This window comes from Pelophylax lessonae (assembly GCF_965119305.1).
Source record: "Pelophylax lessonae genome assembly, chromosome: 13".
Classification (NCBI taxonomy): Eukaryota; Metazoa; Chordata; class Amphibia; order Anura; family Ranidae; genus Pelophylax; species Pelophylax lessonae.
In genome coordinates this window covers 189,570,884-189,592,775 of record NC_138780.1, presented here as the reverse complement: position 1 = coordinate 189,592,775, position 21,892 = coordinate 189,570,884, and the positions used below count along the sequence as shown (strand labels likewise).

Below are 21,892 nucleotides of genomic sequence, written 5' to 3'. Positions count from 1 at the left end.
TTTATAGACAGACATTACATTTGAACACTTTAAAGAGGACCTTTCAGTTATTTTACAAGTCTGAATGAGTGTTTGATGTGTCACAAGATGGAACCGAATCATTTTTCAGAAGAGCGCCGCCTTTTATCATTAAAAAGCCGTCCTTGAGCACCAGTCAGTGACTTTGCCTAGGCTGAGATGATGTCATCAGTCTGCTGCAGGCAGGAGGAAGCATTTCCTCAGTTTCCTCTTCTCAGCAATTAGACTGCAACATTGAAACTTTTTTTTTAGAAGGAGGAGGAAGCATTTTCTCACTCTCCCCTCCCCCAGAGATCAGACTGTACATTGAAACTTTGTAGAAGGAGGAGGAAACATTTCCTTTGTCTCCTCCCCCCAGAGATCAGACTGCAACATTGTAACTTTGTAGAAGGAGGAGGAAGCATTCCCTCAGTCTCCTCTCCCACAGAGATCAGATTGTAACTTTGTAGGAGAACTAAGCATTTCTTCAGTCTCCTCTCCCCCAGAGATTAGACTGTACATTGTAACTTTGTAGAAGGAGGGGGAAGCATTTCCTCAGTCTGCTTTCCCCCAGGGATCATACTGCAACATTGTAACTTTGTAGGAGCAGGAGGCATTTCCTCAGTCTCCACTCCCACAGAGATCCGATTGCAACATTGTAACTTTGTTGAAGGAGGAGGAAGCATTTTCTCAGTCTCCTCTCCCCTGGAGCACAGACTGCAACATTGTAACTTTGTAGGAGCAGGAGGCTTCTTTCCTCCAGAGATCAGACTGTACATTGTAACTTTATAGCAGATCAAAAGGTGAGGGGCAGCAGGGCCTGGTCTATGTCAGGATTTTGGGAGCATAAACTGCACGGGTACCAGGATGTAAGTGATTGTGTTATCTCTGATCTTGGCCCAGGAAGTAGGTGGTGATCCTGGATGATGCTATAACAAACATGGCACTGTCCTGGCAAAAAGGAACCCGATAAAGGAATTGTCAGTGGAAGTCCTGTGATACATGCTATAAGAGTTGGAGACTGGGGACATGGTATAGGGATTATTGTCAGTGGAAGTCCTGTGATACTTTCTATAGGAGTTGGAGACTGGGGACATGGTATAGGGATTATTGTCAGTGGAAGTCCTGTGATACTTTCTATAGGAGTTGGAGACTGGGGACATGGTATAGGGATTATTGTCAGAGGAAGTCCTGTGATACATGCTATAAGAGTTGGAGACTGGGGACATGGTATAGGATTATTGTCAGTGGAAGTCCTGTGATACATGCTATAGGAGTTGGAGACTGGGGACATGGTATAGGAGTTGTTGGAGACTGAGGACATGGTATAGGGATTATTGTCAGTGGAAGTCCTGTGATACTTTCTATAGGAGTTGGAGACTGGGGACATGCTATAGGGATTATTGTCAGAGGAAGTCCTGTGATACATGCTATAAGAGTTGGAGACTGGGGACATGGTATAGGGATTATTGTCAGTGGAAGTCCTGTGATACTTTCTATAGGAGTTGGAGACTGGGGACATGCTATAGGAGTTGTTGGAGACTGAGGACATGCTATAGGGATTATTGTCAGTGGAAGTCCTGTGATACATGCTATAGTAGTCTGAGACTGGGGACATGCTATAGGGATTATTGTCAGTGGAAGTCCTGTGATACATGCTATAGTAGTCTGAGACTGGGGACATGGTATAGGGATTATTGTCAGTGGAAGTCCTGTGATACATGCTATAAGAGTTGGAGACTGGGGACATGGTATAGGGATTATTGTCAGTGGAAGTCCTGTGATACTTTCTATAGGAGTTGGAGACTGAGGACATGGTATAGGGATTATTGTCAGTGGAAGTCCTGTGATCGCTGTGAGAAGTAATACATTCCTGGAAATGTTGCATTAACTCATTACTAAGCATGGATAATTTTGAATGCCTTCTTCAGTAGAGTATCTGATTCAGTGCCGCACTTTGTATAACAATTGCTGATCTCTTTCTTTCTGTTTCTTCTGCAGCACATCGGTCCCTCCCCTCTGGCCAGGAAGCGGCTTCTTCAAGAAGAATGGTGCGCTACTCCAGGGTAAGTCGCCATCGATGCCTCTGCTTGTCCTTTTATTTCTGTTCCTCAGGGCGGAGCCCATGTCTCTGCTAATGGCGGATCCCTCTGGGAGCGCAATGTCAGTATACAATGGTCTGCAGTGCTGGTCAACTTTCTACTTATAGAGGGCCTCAAGTGTGGCCTCATCAAATGGCCACATGGCATGTTCTGTAAATGTAATGCTATAGAAAGCTGTCAGAGACTGAACATATTTTATAGGGAATATTAGAGACTGAGGACATGCTATAGGAGGAGTTGAAGGCTAGGGACATGCTATAGGAGTCGTCGGAGACTGGGGACATGCTATAGGAGTCATTGGAGACGACGGACATTGTATAGAAGTTGTAGACGACTGAGGATGTGCTAAAAGAGATGTTGGAGACTGGGGATGTGCTAGAAGAGATGTTTGAGACTGGGGATGTTCAATAGGAGTTACTGGAGACTGGGCACCTTCTATAGGAGTCGTCGGAGACTGGGGACATGCTATAGAGGTTTTAGATGACTGAGGATGTGCTAGAGGAGGTGTTGGAGATGGGGTACATGCTGTAGGAGTTGTTGAAGACTGGGACATGCTATAGAAGTTGTAGACAACAGGATGTGCTAGAGGAGATGTGTTGTTGTTTGAGATGGGGACATGCTATGGCAGTTGTTGGAGACGGGGGGACATGCTATAGAAGTTGTAGATGATTGAGGATGTGCTAGAGGAGGTGTTGGAGACTGGGGATGTGCTATAGAAGATTTTGGAGACTGGGGACATGCTATAGGATTTGTTGGAGACTGGGGACATACTATAGGAGTTGTTGGAGACTGGGGACATGCTATAGGAGTTGTTGGAGACTGGGGACATGCTATAGGAGTTGTAGACGACTGAGAATGTGCTAGAGGAGGTTTTAGAGATAGGGGATGTGTTATAGGTGTTCTAGACGACTGAGGATGTGTTCTAGGAGTTGTTGGAGACTGAGGATGTGTGCTATAGCAGTTGTTGGAGACTTAGGACATGCTATAGGAGTTGTTGGAGGCTTAGGATGTGCTATAGCAGTTGTTGGAGATATGGTATAGCAGTTGTTGGAGACTGGGGACATGCTATAGGAGTTGTTGGAGGCTGAGGACATGCTATAACAGTTGTTGGAGACTGGGGACATGCTATAGGAGTTGTTGGAGACTGGGGACATGCTATAGGAGTTGTTGGAGGCTGAGGACATGCTATAACAGTTGTTGGAGACTGAGGACATGCTATAGGAGTTGTTGGAGACTGAGGACATGGTATAGGAGTTGTTGGAGACTGAGGACATGGTATAGGAGTTGTTGGAGGCTGAGGATGTGCTATAGGAGTTGTTGGAGGCTGAGGATGTGCTATAGCAGTTGTTGGAGACTGGGGACATGGTATAGGAGTTGTTGGAGACTCAGGACATGGTATAGGAGTCATTGGAGACTGGGGACATGCTTTATGAATTGTAGAAGTCTGAGGACATGCTTAAGGAGACAAATATTGTAGACACATTATGTGAGACTGTCAGAGTTCACTCAGAGATACAGATTCCTGTCTGCAGAAACGGTTTGCTAGGTGAAATTGCTACATTGTTGTTATCTTCCTATGCAGTATGATGATTATTTTGAGTTGAGCTGATTGGATTGAAATGCAGCCATGTGCGGATGGAGGGGAGATCTGTGTGGTCGGCGCCCCCTGTGGTGTGTAAATTTAGGCGCTGTGCATTGTGCCGTCGGTGGTGAGTGACGAGATTCGGCTTTTTTTTTATGGTCCTCCTCGGGGGCAGTCCAAAGTTTCTGATAGAAATGTTCCATTGGTGGTCGGTGAACCTTTTATTCTGCAACGTAAGACATGGACAGAGCCTAAAACACATATTCATAGGCATGAAAACGGGTCAAAGTGCGGGCAGAATTGTCATTAATAAACGCAGAATACCCGCGATCCGGCATTCGTCCCACACTGGGTACAACGTTAACCCTTGTCCAGCACGATTCAGCTTGCTGTAGACTTTGACTGTATGCAGGCAGCAGGGCTGTACGCTGCTCCTGCACTCCACCGCTGTACTGCACCCGCAAGGACCAGACCTGTGCAAGGGGCCCAGGATGGGCAACCCAAAAGGTGGCCATAAAAAGTTCGGCCAATTCCTGCCGGCCTGGCAGATATTTGAGCAGTGTATGGCCCCGCCAGCAACTTTCCCTTCAAAAAAACTTGATTCAGAACTAAACTTTTGTGGAAGGAGTCTTTTCGAAAATTGCCGTCTAAGCAGCGCCTGCATCCCATAATGATTCCTGGGATCCGGTGATCCCCGAGGTCTCTCCCCCGTGGCTGGATGAATTTGTTGTTTGTTACACAGTTCAATGTCTTGTAATACACGGAGAGGGAAGGAAGTGGTGAAATCCGCTGTTGGCAAAGTCATGGGAAGTGATATATTTACTACAAGAAAGCTCAGATCTTCCCTGCAATGCTTTGTTATTATTAGTGATCAGATGAGTCGCATGATCAGCGATTATTTGTAGAGTCTGCTCCCGCCCTTAAAGTTGAATTTTAGCTTTCCTGTCACTTTAAATGGTTAGTTTTAGCCAAGTTGGCCGAAATTAGCTATTTAAAGTGGTTGGAAAGCTGGAATTCTACTTTAGGGCCAGTTCACACCATAAATCGCACAGGAATGTGCTGTGTGTTCCTGTGCGAGTCACATGCTATCTGGGTGCAGTGCAGAATGGGCCGAAATCACACCATACCGCTGCAAAATTAGTGCATGCAAAACGCACAGCTATCGGCAGTTGCGGGACAAGATCATTCAGTGCCCAGGGCAAAGATGGAAAATTGCGCCCCCCCCCCCCCCTTTCATTATGTGTGAGCTTATGAGCAGGAGGGGGAGAGAGCACAGCCTGCACCTCCTCCCGCCTCTCTCCTCCTCTCCTTGCTGCTTCCAGCAGTGCAGAATGGGCCGAAATTGCACCAGACCGCAGCAAAAGTAGTGCATGCACTACTTTAAAAAAACACACAGCTGTCGGCAGTGTCGGGACAAGACCATCCAGTTCCCAGGGCAAAGATGTAAAATTCGGCCCCCCCCCCCCCATCCTTTCATTATGTGTGAGCTTATGAGGAGGAGGGGGAGAGAGCACAGCCTGCACCTCCTCCCGCCTCTCTCCTCCTCTCCTTGCCGCTTCCAGCAGTGCAGAATGGGCCAAAATCACGCCAGACCACAGCAAATGTAGCACATGCACCACTTTAAGAAACGCACAGCAGCCGGCAGAGCCGGGACAAGATCATTCAGTGCCCAGGGCAAAGATGGAAAATTGCCCCCCCCCCTTTCATTATGTGTGAGCCTATGAGGAGAAGGGGGAGAGAGCACAGCCTGCACCTCCTCCCACTTCTCTCCTCGCTGCTCCCACCAGTGCAGAATGGGCCAAAATCGCGCCAGACCGCAGCAAAAGTAGTGCATGCACTACTTTCAAAAACGCACAGCAGTCGGCAGTGCCGGGACAAGATCATCCAGTGCCCAGGGTAAAGATGGAAAATCCCCCCTCCCCCTTCTTTCATTATGTGTGAGCTTATGAGGAGGAGGGGGAGAGAGCACAGCCTGCACCTCCTCCCATCTCTCTCCTTGCCACTTCCAGCAGTGCAGAATGGATCGAAATGGCACCAGACTGCAGCAAAAGAAGTGCATGCACTACTTTAAAAAACGCACAGCTGTCGGCAGTGCCGGGACAAGATCGCCCAGGGCAAAGATGGAAAACTGTGCCCCCCCCCTTTTCATTAGGTGTGAGCTTATGAGGAGAAGGGGGAGAGAGCACAGCCTGCACCTCCTCCCGCCTCTCTCCTCCTCTCCTTGCCGCTTCCAGCACTGGGCTGACAGAAGTAGTGATGCCACTGTCACTACTCCTATAAGTCTTGTAGTAGAAGGAACTTGCGGCGCCTCCCATCCCTACAATACATGCTGCACCCAGGGCAGCCGTCCCATCTGCCTACCCCTTGTCCTGGTCTCGGCTATCAGATTGCACGATACTACTGTACCATGCGATCCGGCGCAGGCAAACGCACTGCATTTTCAACCTGTGTTTGCAGTGTCATTAAGTTATCAGTGACACCTGCTGCAGATTGCAACTACAGTGCGATTAGAATGTGGCGTGAGAAACACGCACAGAACGTGGGTTTCCTGCAGCACGTTCTGGTGTGAACCGGCCCTTAAAGTTTCCCTGCCATATTGGACACCATTGAGGCTGGGTTCACACATATGCAGCCGCGGTTTCCACGCGACAGTCTGGTTCAGTTCTGTTTACGAGTTCAGGTGCGATTCAGATGCAAATTTTCACCTGAATTTGCACTTGAACCAGACCCAGAATCGCACAGGACTCATTTTAAAACCGCACCGCACATGTGTGAACCGGCTCCATTGAAAGCCGGTCTGATTTGCATATTTTGCAAATTGGATGCGGTTAAAAATGCATCCAATTTGCATATATGTGAAGCGAGTCTGATAGAAAGTCTAGCATGGCAGCAGTTACCTCCACCCATTGGAGTGAATTGGTTGGCCTATGTGTGACACGCAAAATCCCGAGTGCGAATGTGCGTGTGAAGAGTAAATGGAGCCCTGTTCACATCCAAGCGACTCTCCTGGGTTGTACACTTTTTGGCGCAGCAACATTAATTCAAACGATCCTCCCTCTGCTCCAAAAAAATGCGTCAGCGAAGCTCTTGTATAAAATTTTGACCCTGAGCCAAGTGCGATTTCCGCATGCGTTGTCACACGACGAAATGTGCGACTGCTCCCCGCATTTGGGGTGCTGTTTAGAAATAGTGGGCACTGCAAGCACGTTGCGTGTTTTTCTTGCGTTAGCGGAAATGCATGTTTCTGCCCGTGTTTCCACTAAACCCCGATGTGAATGGGATCGAACAACCGCCGTCTTCCCCTGATAACAGCGATCCGTGCCAGTTCACACTTCAGTGATGTCAGACATCGCATGTGATTCGGAGCGCACTGCAAACCACATGTGATGTCGTTGCGAATTCAGCCTTACAGATTGGTCCGAATGCATTGCAAATTTAGCCATATAAAGTCACACAGGACCCCCTTTTTTTTTTTTTTGGTCCACACCAGAATCGGACTGCGCTATGCAAACTGATCTGGGTGTGTCATTAACTTTTTATTGACACCCCCCAGCGATTCGCATATGGCAGTGTGAACTGCCTGAGAGTTGAATGCGATGTGGGAATCCACAGTGGATTCGCAGGGTTCCCGCATATATGTGAACCGCTACTCGGTTAGCTGGCATAAGAACGCTCCAACCTTAAAAACCGGCAACTTTGTTATTGTTTGAAACATTGTATCTCCTGTAGATTTATTGTTTCCTTTTCTAAAATGTTTATAAACAGATCCTCTTGAGGCTACGTTCACATGTGGGCATAGCGGATCACGGGTAGAATCACCATGATTCTGCCCGCCATCCGGAATCCTTGCAAATCGTGGGATGCCTGTGCGATGCCCGTGATTTGCAAAGGCACCCCACGATTTCCGCCTGCCGAATCGCGGTAACATCGCGCAAACAGAATCACGGGACGCATGATGCACAAAAGAAGCTCCTGTACCTTTTTGGGGGTCATGCGTCTCGCGATTCTGTTTGCGCGATGTTACCATGATTCGGCAGGCGGAAATCGTGGCAGAATCGCACAGCGTTTGGGGTGCCTTTGCAAATCGTGGGCATCGCACAGGCGTCCCGCGATTTGCAAGGATTCCAGGTCGCGGGCAGAATCGCGGTGATTCTGCCCACGATCCGCTATGTCCACATGTGAACGTAGCCTTAGTCTTTAAGGGGTTAAACTGCCCTCACTCAGACGTTCATTCCTTTGATCTAAAAGAAGGAAATGATACATTGTAAAACATTGCGCCCACATGTGAATGTAGCCTTATCCTCCTCTGTTTTCATTCAATCGCTTTTAGTCCCGGTTCACACCTATGCGATGCGGGAACCCTGCAAATCCACTGTGGATTCCCGCATCGCACTCAACTCGCAGGCAGTTCACACTGCCATATGCGAATTGCTGGGGGTGTCAATGCAAAGTTAATGACACCCCCCCCAGATCAGTTCGCATATCGCAGTGTGAACTGTCAGTTCAGAAATGAATTGGATCGCATAGGTGTGAACACCCATGCGATCCGATTCTGGTGCGGACCCAAAAAAGGGTCCTGTGCGACTTTGGACCAAATGTGATGCAAATTCAGCCATACAGACTGTAAGGCTGAATTCGTAACGCACAGACATTGCATGCGATTTTTAGAGCATTGCACTCCGAATCACATGCGATGTCTGACATATGTGAACCGGCACTTAGGTTGCGGGAAACACTAAGTGCCAGTTCACATATCTGCAATGACAGACATCGCATGTGATTCGGAGCGCACTGGTCTGAAAATCACATGCGATGTCTGTGCAATATGAATTCAGCCATACAGGTTGTATGTCTGAATTCGCATCACATTTGGTCCAAAGTCGCACAGGACCCTTTTTTCGGTCTGCACCAGAATTGGATCACATGGGTGTTCACACCTATGCAATGCGATTCATGTCCGACCTGACAGTTCACACTGCGATATGCAAACTGATCTGGGAGTGTCGTTAACTTTGTATTGACACCCCCAGTGATTCGCATATGGCAGTGTGAACTGCCTGCGAGTTGAGTGCTATGCGGGAACCCGCAGTGGATTCACAGGGTTCCTGCATCGCATATGTTTGAGCCGGGACTAAGTGTAATTTCTGTCTGCCTCCTTCCTCTATCAGCATGAATCATGTCTGACAAGTTTTCCTGACACCAAGAGGAAAAATGGTGACAGGGGAGTAACCGCCAGCAGATCTGCAGTCTCAGCTCTATTCCTGTGTGCTGTGTGAAGGGGGTGTGTCCCTTCAAACCAATCAGCTCTCAGAGCTCTCCTCCCTGAGCTCTGCAGCCTGTACTTTCAGCTCTCCACCCCCCCTTCTTTCTGAAAGCTCAGACAAGCTGTATAAATTCTGGGCTTTGCATGGGTGTAGAGAAAAGATCTCCATAGATAAACAGGTACAACTTATGTAGGAGGATTTGTTTCATCTCTGACACCCCTGAATATCACCTGAAACCAGTTACTTCACTGGGTATATCCACTGTACGGTTGAGACCTGAGCGCCTGTCGCTACCTTTTCCACCTCTTGGAACAATGGAGGGAGATGAAACGCCGCTTTTGTCCTCAGACTTGGGAAAAGTTTCCCGCACCCACCTTCTAACCAAACAGGCAAAAGTTTATTGGCGTAGTTTGGTTGCCGCGGTAACGGTGGGGTGTGCCTGCAAATGACGGGGTGAAGACAGACTGCTGTGTAAATGCTGGGTGTGCGTTCAAAGTCGTTATCTGCAACCCGATGCCTCCGGCAGACAAAGGAAGCCGCTCCGCCATTGGCCGCCTGTTTAACCCTTCACTGACACCGGCCACGCATCGTGCAATCACCAAACATAATCGACTTTTCTTGGGTTTTTAATAGATGATTTCATGCAATGTCACCGTACAGAGCGCAATGTCATCGTACACAGCACAATGTCACCGTACAGAGTGTAATGTCACCGTACGCAGCGCAATGTCACCGTACAGAGCGCAATGTCACCGTACAGAGCGCAATGTCACCGTACAGAGCGCAATGTCACCGTACAGAGTGTAATGTCAACGTACAGAGTGTAATGTCACCGTACGCAGCGCAATGTCACCGTACGCAGCGCAATGTCACCGTACAGAGCGCAATGTCACCGTACAGAGCGCAATGTCACCGTACGCAGCGCAATGTCACCGTACGCAGCGCAATGTCACCGTACAGAGCGCAATGTCACCGTACGCAGCGCAACGTCACCATACGCAGCGCAACGTCACCGTACACAGCGCAACGTCACCGTACGCAGCGCAATGTCACCGTACGCAGCGCAATGTCACCGTACGCAGCGCAATGTCACCGTACGCAGCGCAATGTCACCGTACGCAGCGCAATGTCACCGTACGCAGCGCAATGTCGCCGTACAGAGCGCAATGTCGCCATACACAGCGCAATGTCACCGTACACAGCGCAATGTCACCGTACACAGCGCAATGTCACCGTACACAGCGCAATGTCACTGTACACAGCGCAATGTCACCGTACACAACGTACAGAGCACAATGTCACCGTACAGAGCGCAATGTCACCGTACAGAGCGCAATGTCACCGTACAGAGCGCAATGTCACCGTACAGAGCGCAATGTAACCATACACACCGTACACAGCACAATGTCACCGTACACAGCACAATGTCACCGTACACAGCACAATGTCACCGTACACAGCACAGCGTTATTTTAGACTCAATGGGTCTCTGTGCTTCACTCTGCAATGCAGGCAGATCATGGCTGATGGGAGGGGCCAGCAGGGGGCTGTACATGGCTTTCTGAAAACATCACAGCACCCTCCCTCAGTACTCATCTGAAGTCCTGATGCAAGCAGTGGGAGGAGTTATGCAAATATCTCAATGTCCCGATCAGTGGGTGTCAGTCGGGAGGAGTGGGTTTTCCTAGGCAGACTGCATGTGCATTCCAATTGCATGTGTGATGCTGACCTTCCAAGTTTGAAGAACTGAAATGGGCGAGTCTGGGACAGTCAGGCTGGGGAGCAAAGGAATAAGTGACACCGGACGTCCTCCAGCCAGGAAATGAGGCGGGGCTCTATCTGACTTGCTGCAGCTTCTAATGCACATTATGAGAAGCTCACAGTGTGCAGTGAAATCAGAGGAAGATATTTCAGTCCAGGAGAGGAGCCGGTACTAATGTGCAGCACTGGAGGGAAGGCCGGAGGTCGGCTGAGGGGAGTCTGTGCAGCACTGCATGGAAGGCCGGAGGTCGGCTCAGGGGAGTCTGTGCAGCACTGGAGAGAAGGCCGGAGGTCGGCTCGGGGATCTGTGCAGCACTGGAGGGAAGGCCGGAGGTCGGCTGAGGGGAGTCTGTGCAGCACTGTAGGGAAGGCCGGAGGTCAGCTGAGGGGAGTCTGTGCAGCACTGTAGGGAAGGCCGGAGGTCAGCTGAGGGGAGTCTGTGCAGCACTGGAGGGAAGGCCGGAGGTCGGCTGATGGGAGTCTGTGCAGCACTGGAGGGAAGGCCGGAGGTCGGCTGAGGGGAGTCTGTGCAGCACTGGAGGGAAGGCCGGAGGTCGGCTGAGGGGAGTCTGTGCAGCACTGGAGGGAAGGCCGGAGGTCGGCTGAGGGGAGTCTGTGCAGCACTGCATGGAAGGCCGGAGGTCGGCTCAGGGGAGTCTGTGCAGCACTGGAGAGAAGGCCGGAGGTCGGCTCGGGGGTCTGTGCAGCACTGGAGGGAAGGCCGGAGGTCGGCTGAGGGGAGTCTGTGCAGCACTGGAGGGAAGGCCGGAGGTCGGCTGAGGGGAGTCTGTGCAGCACTGGAGGGAAGGCCGGAGGTCGGCTGAGGGGAGTCTGTGCAGCACTGTAGGGAAGGCCGGAGGTCAGCTGAGGGGAGTCTGTGCAGCACTGTAGGGAAGGCCGGAGGTCAGCTGAGGGGAGTCTGTGCAGCACTGGAGGGAAGGCCGGAGGTCGGCTGATGGGAGTCTGTGCAGCACTGGAGGGAAGGCCGGAGGTCGGCTGAGGGGAGTCTGTGCAGCACTGGAGGGACGGCCGGAGGTCGGCTGAGGGGAGTCTGTGCAGCACTGGAGGGAAGGCCGGAGGTCGGCTGAGGGGAGTCTGTGCAGCACTGCATGGAAGGCCGGAGGTCGGCTCAGGGGAGTCTGTGCAGCACTGGAGAGAAGGCCGGAGGTCGGCTCAGGGGAGTCTGTGCAGCACTGGAGGGAAGGCCGGAGGTCGGCTGAGGGGAGTCTGTGCAGCACTGGAGGGAAGGCCGGAGGCCGGCTGAGGGGAGTCTGTGCAGCACTGGAGGGAAGGCCGGAGGTTGGCTGAGGGGAGTCTGTGCAGCACTGGAGGGAAGGCCGGAGGCCGGCTGAGGGGAGTCTGTGCAGCACTGGAGGGAGGGCCGGAGGTCGGCTGATGGGAGTCTGTGCAGCACTGGATGGAAGGCCGGAGGTCGGCTCGGGGGTCTGTGCAGCACTGGAGGGAAGGCCGGAGGTCGGCTGAGGGGAGTCTGTGCAGCACTGGAGGGAAGGCCGGAGGTCGGCTGAGGGGAGTCTGTGCAGCACTGGATGGAAGGCCGGAGTTCGGCTCAGGGGAGTCTGTGCAGCACTGGAGGGGAGGCCGGCTGAGGGGAGTCTGTGCAGCACTGGAGGGGAGGCCGGCTGAGGGGAGTCTGTGCAGCACTGGAGGGAAGGCCGGAGGTCGGCTCAGGGGAGTCTGTGCAGCACTGGAGGGAAGGCCGGAGGTCGGCTGAGGGGAGTCTGTGCAGCACTGGAGGGAAGGCCGGAGGTCGGCTCAGGGGAGTCTGTGCAGCACTGGAGGGAAGGCCGGAGGTCGGCTCAGGGGAGTCTGTGCAGCACTGGAGGGAAGGCTGGAGGTCGGCTCAGGGGAGTCTGTGCAGCACTGGAGGGAAGGCCGGAGGTCGGCTCAGGGGAGTCTGTGCAGCACTGGAGGGAAGGCCGGAGTTCGGCTGAGGGGAGTCTGTGCAGCACTGGAGGGAAGGCCGGAGGTCGTCTGAGGGGAGTCTGTGCAGCACTGGAGGGAAGGCCGGAGGTCGGCTGAGGGAAGTCTGTGCAGCACTGGAGAGAAGGCCGGAGGTCGGCTGAGGGGAGTCTATGCAGCACTGGAGGGAAGGCCGGAGGTCGGCTGAGGGAAGTCTGTGCAGCACTGGAGGGAAGGCCGGAGGTCGGCTGAGGGGAGTCTATGCAGCACTGGAGGGAAGGCCGGAGGTCGGCTCGGGGGTCTGTGCAGCACTGGAGGGAAGGCTGGAGGTCGGCTGAGGGGAGTCTGTGCAGCACTGGAGGGAAGGCCGGAGGTCGGCTGAGGGGAGTCTGTGCAGCACTGGATGGAAGGCCGGAGGTCCGCTGAGGGGAGTCTGTGCAGCACTGGAGGGGAGGTCGGCTGAGGGGAGTCTGTGCAGCACTGGAGGGGAGGTCGGCTGAGGGGAGTCTGTGCAGCACTGGAGGGAAGGCCGGAGGTCGGCTGAGGGGAGTCTGTGCAGCACTGGAGGGAAGGCCGGAGGTCGGCTGAGGGGAGTCTGTGCAGCACTGGAGGGAAGGCCGGAGGTCGGCTGAGGGGAGTCTGTGCAGCACTGGAGGGAAGGCCGGAGGTCGGCTCAGGGGAGTCTGTGCAGCACTGGAGGGAAGGCCGGAGGTCGGCTGAGGGGAGTCTGTGCAGCACTGGAGGGGAGGTCGGCTGAGGGGAGTCTGTGCAGCACTGGAGGGAAGGCCGGAGGTCGGCTCAGGGGAGTCTGTGCAGCACTGGAGGGAAGGCCGGAGGTCGGCTCAGGGGAGTCTGTGCAGCACTGGAGGGAAGGCTGGAGGTCGGCTCAGGGGAGTCTGTGCAGCACTGGAGGGAAGGCCGGAGGTCGGCTCAGGGGAGTCTGTGCAGCACTGGAGGGAAGGCCGGAGTTCGGCTGAGGGGAGTCTGTGCAGCACTGGAGGGAAGGCCGGAGGTCGTCTGAGGGGAGTCTGTGCAGCACTGGAGGGAAGGCCGGAGGTCGGCTGAGGGAAGTCTGTGCAGCACTGGAGAGAAGGCCGGAGGTCGGCTGAGGGGAGTCTATGCAGCACTGGAGGGAAGGCCGGAGGTCGGCTGAGGGAAGTCTGTGCAGCACTGGAGGGAAGGCCGGAGGTCGGCTGAGGGGAGTCTATGCAGCACTGGAGGGAAGGCCGGAGGTCGGCTCGGGGGTCTGTGCAGCACTGGAGGGAAGGCTGGAGGTCGGCTGAGGGGAGTCTGTGCAGCACTGGAGGGAAGGCCGGAGGTCGGCTGAGGGGAGTCTGTGCAGCACTGGATGGAAGGCCGGAGGTCCGCTGAGGGGAGTCTGTGCAGCACTGGAGGGGAGGTCGGCTGAGGGGAGTCTGTGCAGCACTGGAGGGAAGGCCGGAGGTCGGCTGAGGGGAGTCTGTGCAGCACTGGAGGGAAGGCCGGAGGTCGGCTCAGGGGAGTCTGTGCAGCACTGGAGAGAAGGCCGGAGGTCGGCTCAGGGGAGTCTGTGCAGCACTGGAGGGGAGGTCGGCTGAGGGGAGTCTGTGCAGCACTGGAGGGAAGGCCGGAGGTCGGCTGAGGGGAGTCTGTGCAGCACTGGAGGGAAGGCCGGAGGTCGGCTGAGGGGAGTCTGTGCAGCACTGGAGGGAAGGCCGGAGGTCGGCTGAGGGGAGTCTGTGCAGCACTGGAGGGAAGGCCGGAGGTCGGCTGAGGGGAGTCTGTGCAGCACTGGAGGGAAGGCCGGAGGTCGGCTGAGGGGAGTCTGTGCAGCACTGGAGGGAAGGCCGGAGGTCGGCTGAGGGGAGTCTGTGCAGCACTGGAGGGAAGGCCGGAGGTCGGCTGAGGGGAGTCTGTGCAGCACTGGATGGAAGGCCGGAGGTCCGCTGAGGGGAGTCTGTGCAGCACTGGAGGGGAGGTCGGCTGAGGGGAGTCTGTGCAGCACTGGAGAGAAGGCCGGAGGTCGGCTCAGGGGAGTCTCTCCTCTCTAAGCTGCAATTATTTAGCATTTGCATTTCCTTGTAGCGAAATCCGAAAAAAAAAAAAAAAAAAAGGCCAATGCAGCCTAATCAGTGGGGCTAATTAAATAAGCCGCCCGCCGCGTTCCGTGCGCTGGCAGAATCTGGAAGTCCCCGGGATTCCTGGCTCTGCCGCTGCTTCCCATTGAGCGGGGGTCAGGATATCGCAGAAGCCACTTGTGTTGTAGCGCGGGTCGGGGGAAGGGGGGGCGGTGTGCGTGGGGCGGCGGGGGGAATTGTTCCTGTTTGTTTAAAGAAGAGAGAGGGAAAAAAAAAGGTCAGCGGCGAGCCGCGCCGCCCGTGCCGTGCCAGGGAATTGCAAACTCTATTTTCTGCGTCCTGAAAGATTTGAACCACGGCCAAACTTCCTCGCCAGCGATCGCTCAGAATAAACGTCCCCGCTTGTGTTTTTAATTTACTTATTTAAAAGTAATGATCTCACAGCTGTTAACCAGACAGTATTACCCCAAATCAAATCCATTCATCATCATCTCCACGCCGACAGGCGTACGATGGGAGGACGGCGGGAGAGGAGGCCGCCGCGGTATGAGAGATGTATGGGGGGGGGGGGGGGTGAGTAAAGCAAATCATTGGACAGGTAGGCGTCATCTGACCCCCAGCCAATCAGTGTTCTTGGTGTTTTCTCATAAACACGTATGCTTGCGCTTGTAGAGAGTGCATGTTTAACTGAATGGAGGAAATTTACAATTTGTCCCTTTTTTGAAAATGTTTTTTATTTTTTCTTGATCACTTTTATTGCTGTCACAAGGAATGTAAATATCCCTTAATACAGTAATTGGCAGTGACAGGTGCTCTTTATGGGGGGGGTGGGGGGTCCCTCCTCTGATACTTAAAAGCATTCAGAACAAAAAAAAGATGAGAGACACCAGACCCAGCCATGGAGATGAGCTGAAGGCCGCTATCGAAGCAACCTGGGCTTCCATAACTCCTCAGCAGTGCCACAGGCTGATCGCCTCCATGCCACGCTGCATTGATGCAGTAATTCATGCAAAAGGAGCCCCGACCAGTGGCGGCTGGTGCATTGGGGGCACCCCCCCCCCCTCATCCATGTGTCCGGCCCCCTAATCTACATGCGGGGCGCCAGACGTATGGACTTCAATGGGGCTTTTTTTTTAGCCATGTGATTAAAGCAAGAGGCTCTAATAGGCTAAAAAAATGGGTGGGCTCGGGGCGCAGAGCACTGCGTCCTGAGCCCACCCAGTTGTGTGACAATAGCAAATGAAAATTCACTATTGTCACATGGATCCTCCTCCTGGCCAACAAGGAAGCGGGTCCTGAGGCCTGTTTCCCGATTGGCCAAAAGGAGAAGCCATGCCATTGGGCATGGAGTAGGGGGGAGGAGATGCAAAGATGGGGAAGAAGCTGTCGCCGTCGCCTGCTGCTGCAGATGGGTGAGTGAGCCGGGGGTCCTGTACTGTCATGCTGGGGGGGTCCTTTACTGTCATGCTGGGGGGGATCCTGTACTGTCATGCTGGGGGGGGGGGGGTTCTGTACTGTCATGCTGGGTGGGTTCTGTACTGTCATGCTGGGGGGGGGTCCTGTACTGTCATGCTGGGGGGGTCCTGTACTGTCATGCTGGGGGGGGGTCCTGTACTGTCATGCTGGGGGGGGGTCCTGTACTGTCATGCTGGGGGGGGGGGGTCCTGTACTGTCATGCTGAGGGGGTCCTGTACTGTCATGCTGGGGGGGGGCTGTACTGTCATGCTGAGGGGGTCCTGTACTGTCATGCTGGGGGGGGGGGTCCTGTACTGTCATGCTGGGGGCGTCCTGTACTGTCATGCTGGGGGGGGGGGGTCCTGTACTGTCATGACATATCATGTTATTGGTCTTATGTAGTGATCGACCAATATCGTTTTTTTTTGCCGATACCAATATTTTGGTCATCGCATATCAATATTGGTTGATATTTTCGTACATAAAAAAAATAGGTTTTTTTTGACAGGTACTCTTGTGGAGGGATCTGGGGGTCTAAAAGACACTAAATCCCTCCCCTGCACCTAAAAAGCATTCAAAACGCCAAGTTTGGCTGTTTGGCTGTTTTGAATGCTGTCATTTTTGGTGCCGAGTACCCGGAAGTGATGTCATGACATCACTTCCGGGTTTTTACATGGAGACCCGATCAGAGCCGAATGCAGGCTGGTTTGCCTGGGTCTCCCGGTGGGACAGGAGACCCGGAAGGTAGAGGGAGGGGGGGATGTCCCCCTCCCGCTCCTTGTAATGACAGCCGAGCGGCTTCTCAGCCACATCCGTTGTCATTACAAGACAGCCGACCGTCGGCTATGGACGCCGGTACCGGGGTTGATGCCTCTAGCTGCAGCCATCACTCCGATACAAGCACTTTCTTGAAATATCGGTAACCTCAGGGGCCGGATTCTGATATATCGGGGAAAGTGCAGAATGGCCCTCGATATATCGGTCGATCTCTAGACTTATGTAATATTCTAATTTTCTGAGATACTGAATTTTGGGGTGTCACTAGCTTAATTAATCATAATTAAAAGAAAGAAATGCTTGAAATATATCACTCTGTGTGTAACACCTCTATATAAAATATATGAGTTTAATTTTTTGATGATATTCTAATTGTATGAGGTGCACCTGTATATTCTCTTCAGAGTATTTAATATTGAGCAATTTATGACACTACTGCATTTATACAGTATCTCACAAAAGTGAGTACACCCCTTACATTTTTGTCAATATTTTATTATAAAATTTGCTGTCCCCTCAAAATAACTCAACACACAGCCATTAATGTCTAAACCGCTGGCAACAAAAGTGAGTACACCCCTAAGTGAAAATGTCCAAATTGGGCCTAATTAGCCATTTTCCCTCCCTGGTGTCATGTCACTCGTTAGTGTTGGAAGGTCTCAGGTGTGAATGGGGTGCAGGTGTGTTAAATTTGGTGTTATCGCTCTCACTCTCTCATACTGGTCACTGGAAGTTCAACATGGCACCTCATGGCAAAGAACTCTCTGAGGTTTCGAAAAAAAGAATTGTTGCTCTACATAAAGATTGCCTAGGCTATAAGAAGATTGCCAAGACCCTGAAACTGAGCTGCAGCACAGTGACCAAGATCATACAGTGGTTTAACAGGACAGGTTCCACTCAGAACAGGCCTCTCCATGGTAAACCAAAGAGGTTGAGTGCACGTGCTCAGCGTCATATCCAAAGGTTGTCTTTGGGAAATAGACGTATGAGTGCTGCCAGCATTGCTGCAGAGGTTGAAGGGGTGGGGGGTCAGCCTGTCAGTGCTCAGACCATACGCCACACACTGCATCAAATTGGTCTGCATGGCTGTCGTCCCAGAAGGAAGCCTCTTCTAAAGATGATGCACAAGAAAGCTCGCAAACAGTTTGCCGAAGACAAGCAGACTAAGGACATGGATTACTGGAACCATGTCCTGTGGTCTGATGAGACCAATATAAACTTATTTGGTTCAGATGGTGTCAAGCGTGTGTGGTGGCAACCAGGTGAAGAGTACAAAGACAAGTGTGTCTTGCCTACAGTCAAGCATGGTGGTGGGAGTGTCATGGTCTGGGGCTGCATGAGTGCTGCCGGCACTGAGGAGCTACAGTTCATTGAGGGAACCATGAATACCAACATGTACTGTGACATACTGAAGCAGAGCATGATCCCCTCCCTTCGGAGACTGGGCCGCAGGGCAGTATTCCAACATAACGACCCCAAACACACCTCCAAGATGACCACTGCCTTGCTAAAGAAGCTGAGGGTAAAGGTGATGGACTGGCCAAGCATCTCTCCAGACCTAAACCCTATTGAGCATCTGTGGGGCATCCTCAAACAGAATGTGGAGGAGCGCAAGGTCTCTAACATCCACCAGCTCTGTGAGGTCATCATGGAGGAGTAGAAGAGGACTCCAGTGGTAACCTGTGAAGCTCTGGTGAACTCCATGCCCAAGAGGGTTAAGGCAGTGCTGGAAAATAATGGTAGCCACACAAAATATTGACACTTTGGGTCCAGTTTGGACATTTTCACTTAAGGGTGTACTCACCTTTGTTGCCAGCGGTTTAGACATTAATGACTTTGTGTTGAGTTATTTTGAGGGGACAGTAAATTTACACTGTTAGACTCCGTTCACATTAGGTCGCTCCGACTTTGGGGGCGACCTGTGAAGTCACGTGCAGCTCGACTTCGGAGTGACTTGCAAGGACTTCACATAATGGAAGTCAATGCAAGTCGCCTCCAGGTCGCCCCGAAGTAGTACAGGACCCTTTTTCTATGTCGGAGCCACTTGTGTCGCTCCTATTTGAACCGTTCCTGTACCGAACAATAGGAGCGCGACGGACCGCGACTTGTCAGGCTGACAAGTTGCGGTCCAAGTCGTACCAGTGTGAATGCGGGCTTATACAAGCTGTACACTCACTACTTTACATTGTAGCAAAGTGTCATTTCTTCAGTGTTGTCACATGAAAAGATAGAATAAGATACCAAGCTATCCGGCCATTTGTACCAGGCGCTCCTAACCTACCCAAATCCGTATTCTGTTGGGCAGTTTCTTTGTCACAATCGGATCAATAGCAGCCTTCGCCACCAATCACAATTGAGCGTTTTCAGGCAATTTCTTTTTTTTAAATTTTTTTTTGTTCCAGGCATCTTCAGGTTGGAGTGTTCTTAGCGATGGAAAGCCTGTTACTAGTAGTAAGGGCAGGCAAAAAATCAAACGAAAGGTGCGGCATGCGCATTTCCATTTTTTAAACGCACCAATCTATAGGGTTCAAAATTGCGTAATTCTCCCCTAAAGAGTCTGATGTCCTTTCTTCAGCTTGAAGCGACAAGTCAGCTCGCCATAGGATGGCAATCTTGATGTTGTGCGATGAAGCGTTTTGGGAAACGCATTTCAAAAGACGGCGACCGGGGTCACCTTTTGCCGTGCCCTGCCTGTGGATCAACCTCCTCAAAGGAGACGTAATCTCTGGGATTAACATACATTAAACGCTGATTGGCACCCGTCCTCCGCTGACGCACGCCATCCACAAGAGGTTCTCTTTCTTTTGGCAGAAGACATCAAAGCTACCCAAAAAAAAAAAAAGTTTGTTGTCAGACAGGAAAGTCTGCGAGTGACGCAGGCGCGGCCATGTGAGCGGAGCGCTGTGACCTGCTTTGTGTTGAAGAATTCAAACATTCCCAGATGTTGGCTTCTCTTGCCTGGACATGCTGGAGGACAGACTGGTTTTCTTGTCAGCAGCCCCCCCCCCCTCCTCCCCCCACCCCAGACCTCTTCTGAAAGATGTCTGAGCTCTTATGTAAAACTTTCACCATGTTTTGTACGCCCGCTCCATGAGCCCCTCTGTGGCTGTTGGCATCTCTCAGTACAGATTCCAGCAAACTCCATGCAGATCTGGATTCACTTTTCACCTGCATGCAAGAAGTAATGCATTCCTATCACAAGCGGTATTTAAAGTTTATTCTGCTTTTATTTTGCCTTCCCTGGTTCAGCCTTCATTACATACCCTAAGAGGCAGTGATGTCATCACTGAGTCTCTGTGCTTCTCTATGCAATGCAGGCAGATCATGTCTGGTGGGAGGGGCCAGCAGGGTGCTGTACATAGCTTCCTGAAAACATCACAGCACCCTCCCTCAGTACTCGAGCCCACAGTCCTGATACAAGCAATGGGCTGGTTCTTGGGAGGAGTTATGCAAATATTACAATGCCTTGAGCTCTCAGTCCTGATGCAAGCAGTGGGCTGGCCCTTGGGAGGAGTTATGCAAATATTACAATGCCTTGATGGGTGGGCATTCCTAGGCGGGGAATTTGCATACAGATTGCATGCAAGATGCCTAGCCTCCATGTTTGAAAGAACTAAAATCCAATGAAAGGGGAGGGCTAGGCGCAGTTAGTTTGGGGAGGAAAGAGTTAAGTGATGCTGGATGTCCTCCAGCCAGAAAATGAGAGTGTATCTGACTTGGTCCTCTTGGGAGGAGTTATGCAAATATTACAATGCCTTGAGCTCTCAGTCCTGATACAAGCAGTGGGCAGGCCCTTGGGAGGAATTATGCAAATATTACAATGCCTTGATGGGTGGGCATTCCTAGGCGGGGAATTTGCATACAGATTGCATGCAAGATGCCTAGCCTCCATGTTTGAAAGAACTAAAATCCAATGAAAGGGGAGGGCTAGGCGCAGTTAGTTTGGGGAGGAAAGAGTTAAGTGATGCTGGATGTCCTCCAGCCAGAAAATGAGAGTGTATCTGACTTGGTCCTCTTGGGAGGAGTTATGCAAATATTACAATGCCTTGAGCTCTCAGTCCTGATACAAGCAGTGGGCAGGCTCTTGGGAGGAGTTATGCAAATATTACAATGCTTTGAGCCCTCAGTCCTGATGTAAGCAGTGGGCTGGCCTCTGGGAGGAGTTATGCCAATATTACAATGCCTTGATGAGTTGGTGTCAGTCTTAAATAGTGGGCGTTGCTATGCATACAGTTTGCATGTGTGATGCTAAGCCTCTATGTTCAAAATAACTAAAATCCAATGAAAGGCTAGGGCAATGGGTGGCTAGGGAAAGTTAGTTTTGGGAGGAAAGAGTTAGGTGATGCTGGATGTCCTCCAGCCAGAAAATGAGGCAGAGTGTATCTGGCTTGCTCCTCTTGGGAGGAGTTTTGCAAATATAATGCCTTAATGGGTGGGTGTCAGTCTGGAGGAGTGGCATTTGCATTAATTTGGATAATGTAGGGGTTAATAATGCAACAAAATAACGCAAAAAAATTAACATCATCTTTCATACTTTACAAAAAAATGGGTTGTATATTGTGTTTTGGTTTTTATTTATTTATTTTTATTTCATTAAAGTGTGTTTTTTTTAAAATTGCAATTGAAAAATCGCTGCACAAAAACTATGTGACGAAAAAATTGCAATGACCACTATTTTATTCTCTAGGGCCCCTGCTTTTAAAAAAAAAAAAAAAAATAAATCTATATATGTTTGGGGGTTCTAAATAATTTTCTAGCAACAAAAAAAAACCCACAGGTGGATTTAGGTTGGGACATTGCTGGCTGTGATTGGATAATGTAGGGGTTAAAAATGCAACAAAACGAGGCAAAAAATTGCCATGCGTGCAAAAATTTCAAACCTAACAAACCTGACCGGCGAATGTTCAGTAGCGCAGTCGTGGTCCAATCAGAGTGTAACTCTTCCGCCATCACCGCTCACATGCTAGAACATGTAAT

The 21,892-nt window shown here is 51.5% G+C and overlaps 1 protein-coding gene across 5 annotated transcripts in view; it reads left to right on the top strand.

Moving 5' to 3' along the window:
• Window positions 1–21,892, top strand: part of FOXN3 (forkhead box N3) — a 312,655-nt gene that overhangs the window by 224,745 nt on the left and 66,018 nt on the right. For all 5 annotated transcript variants that reach the window (XM_082242801.1, XM_082242797.1, XM_082242799.1 and 2 more), the window contains exon 4: window positions 1,999–2,063. In XM_082242801.1, the coding sequence (XP_082098927.1) occupies window positions 1,999–2,063 (65 nt within the window). The remainder of the gene's footprint in view (window positions 1–1,998; window positions 2,064–21,892) is intronic.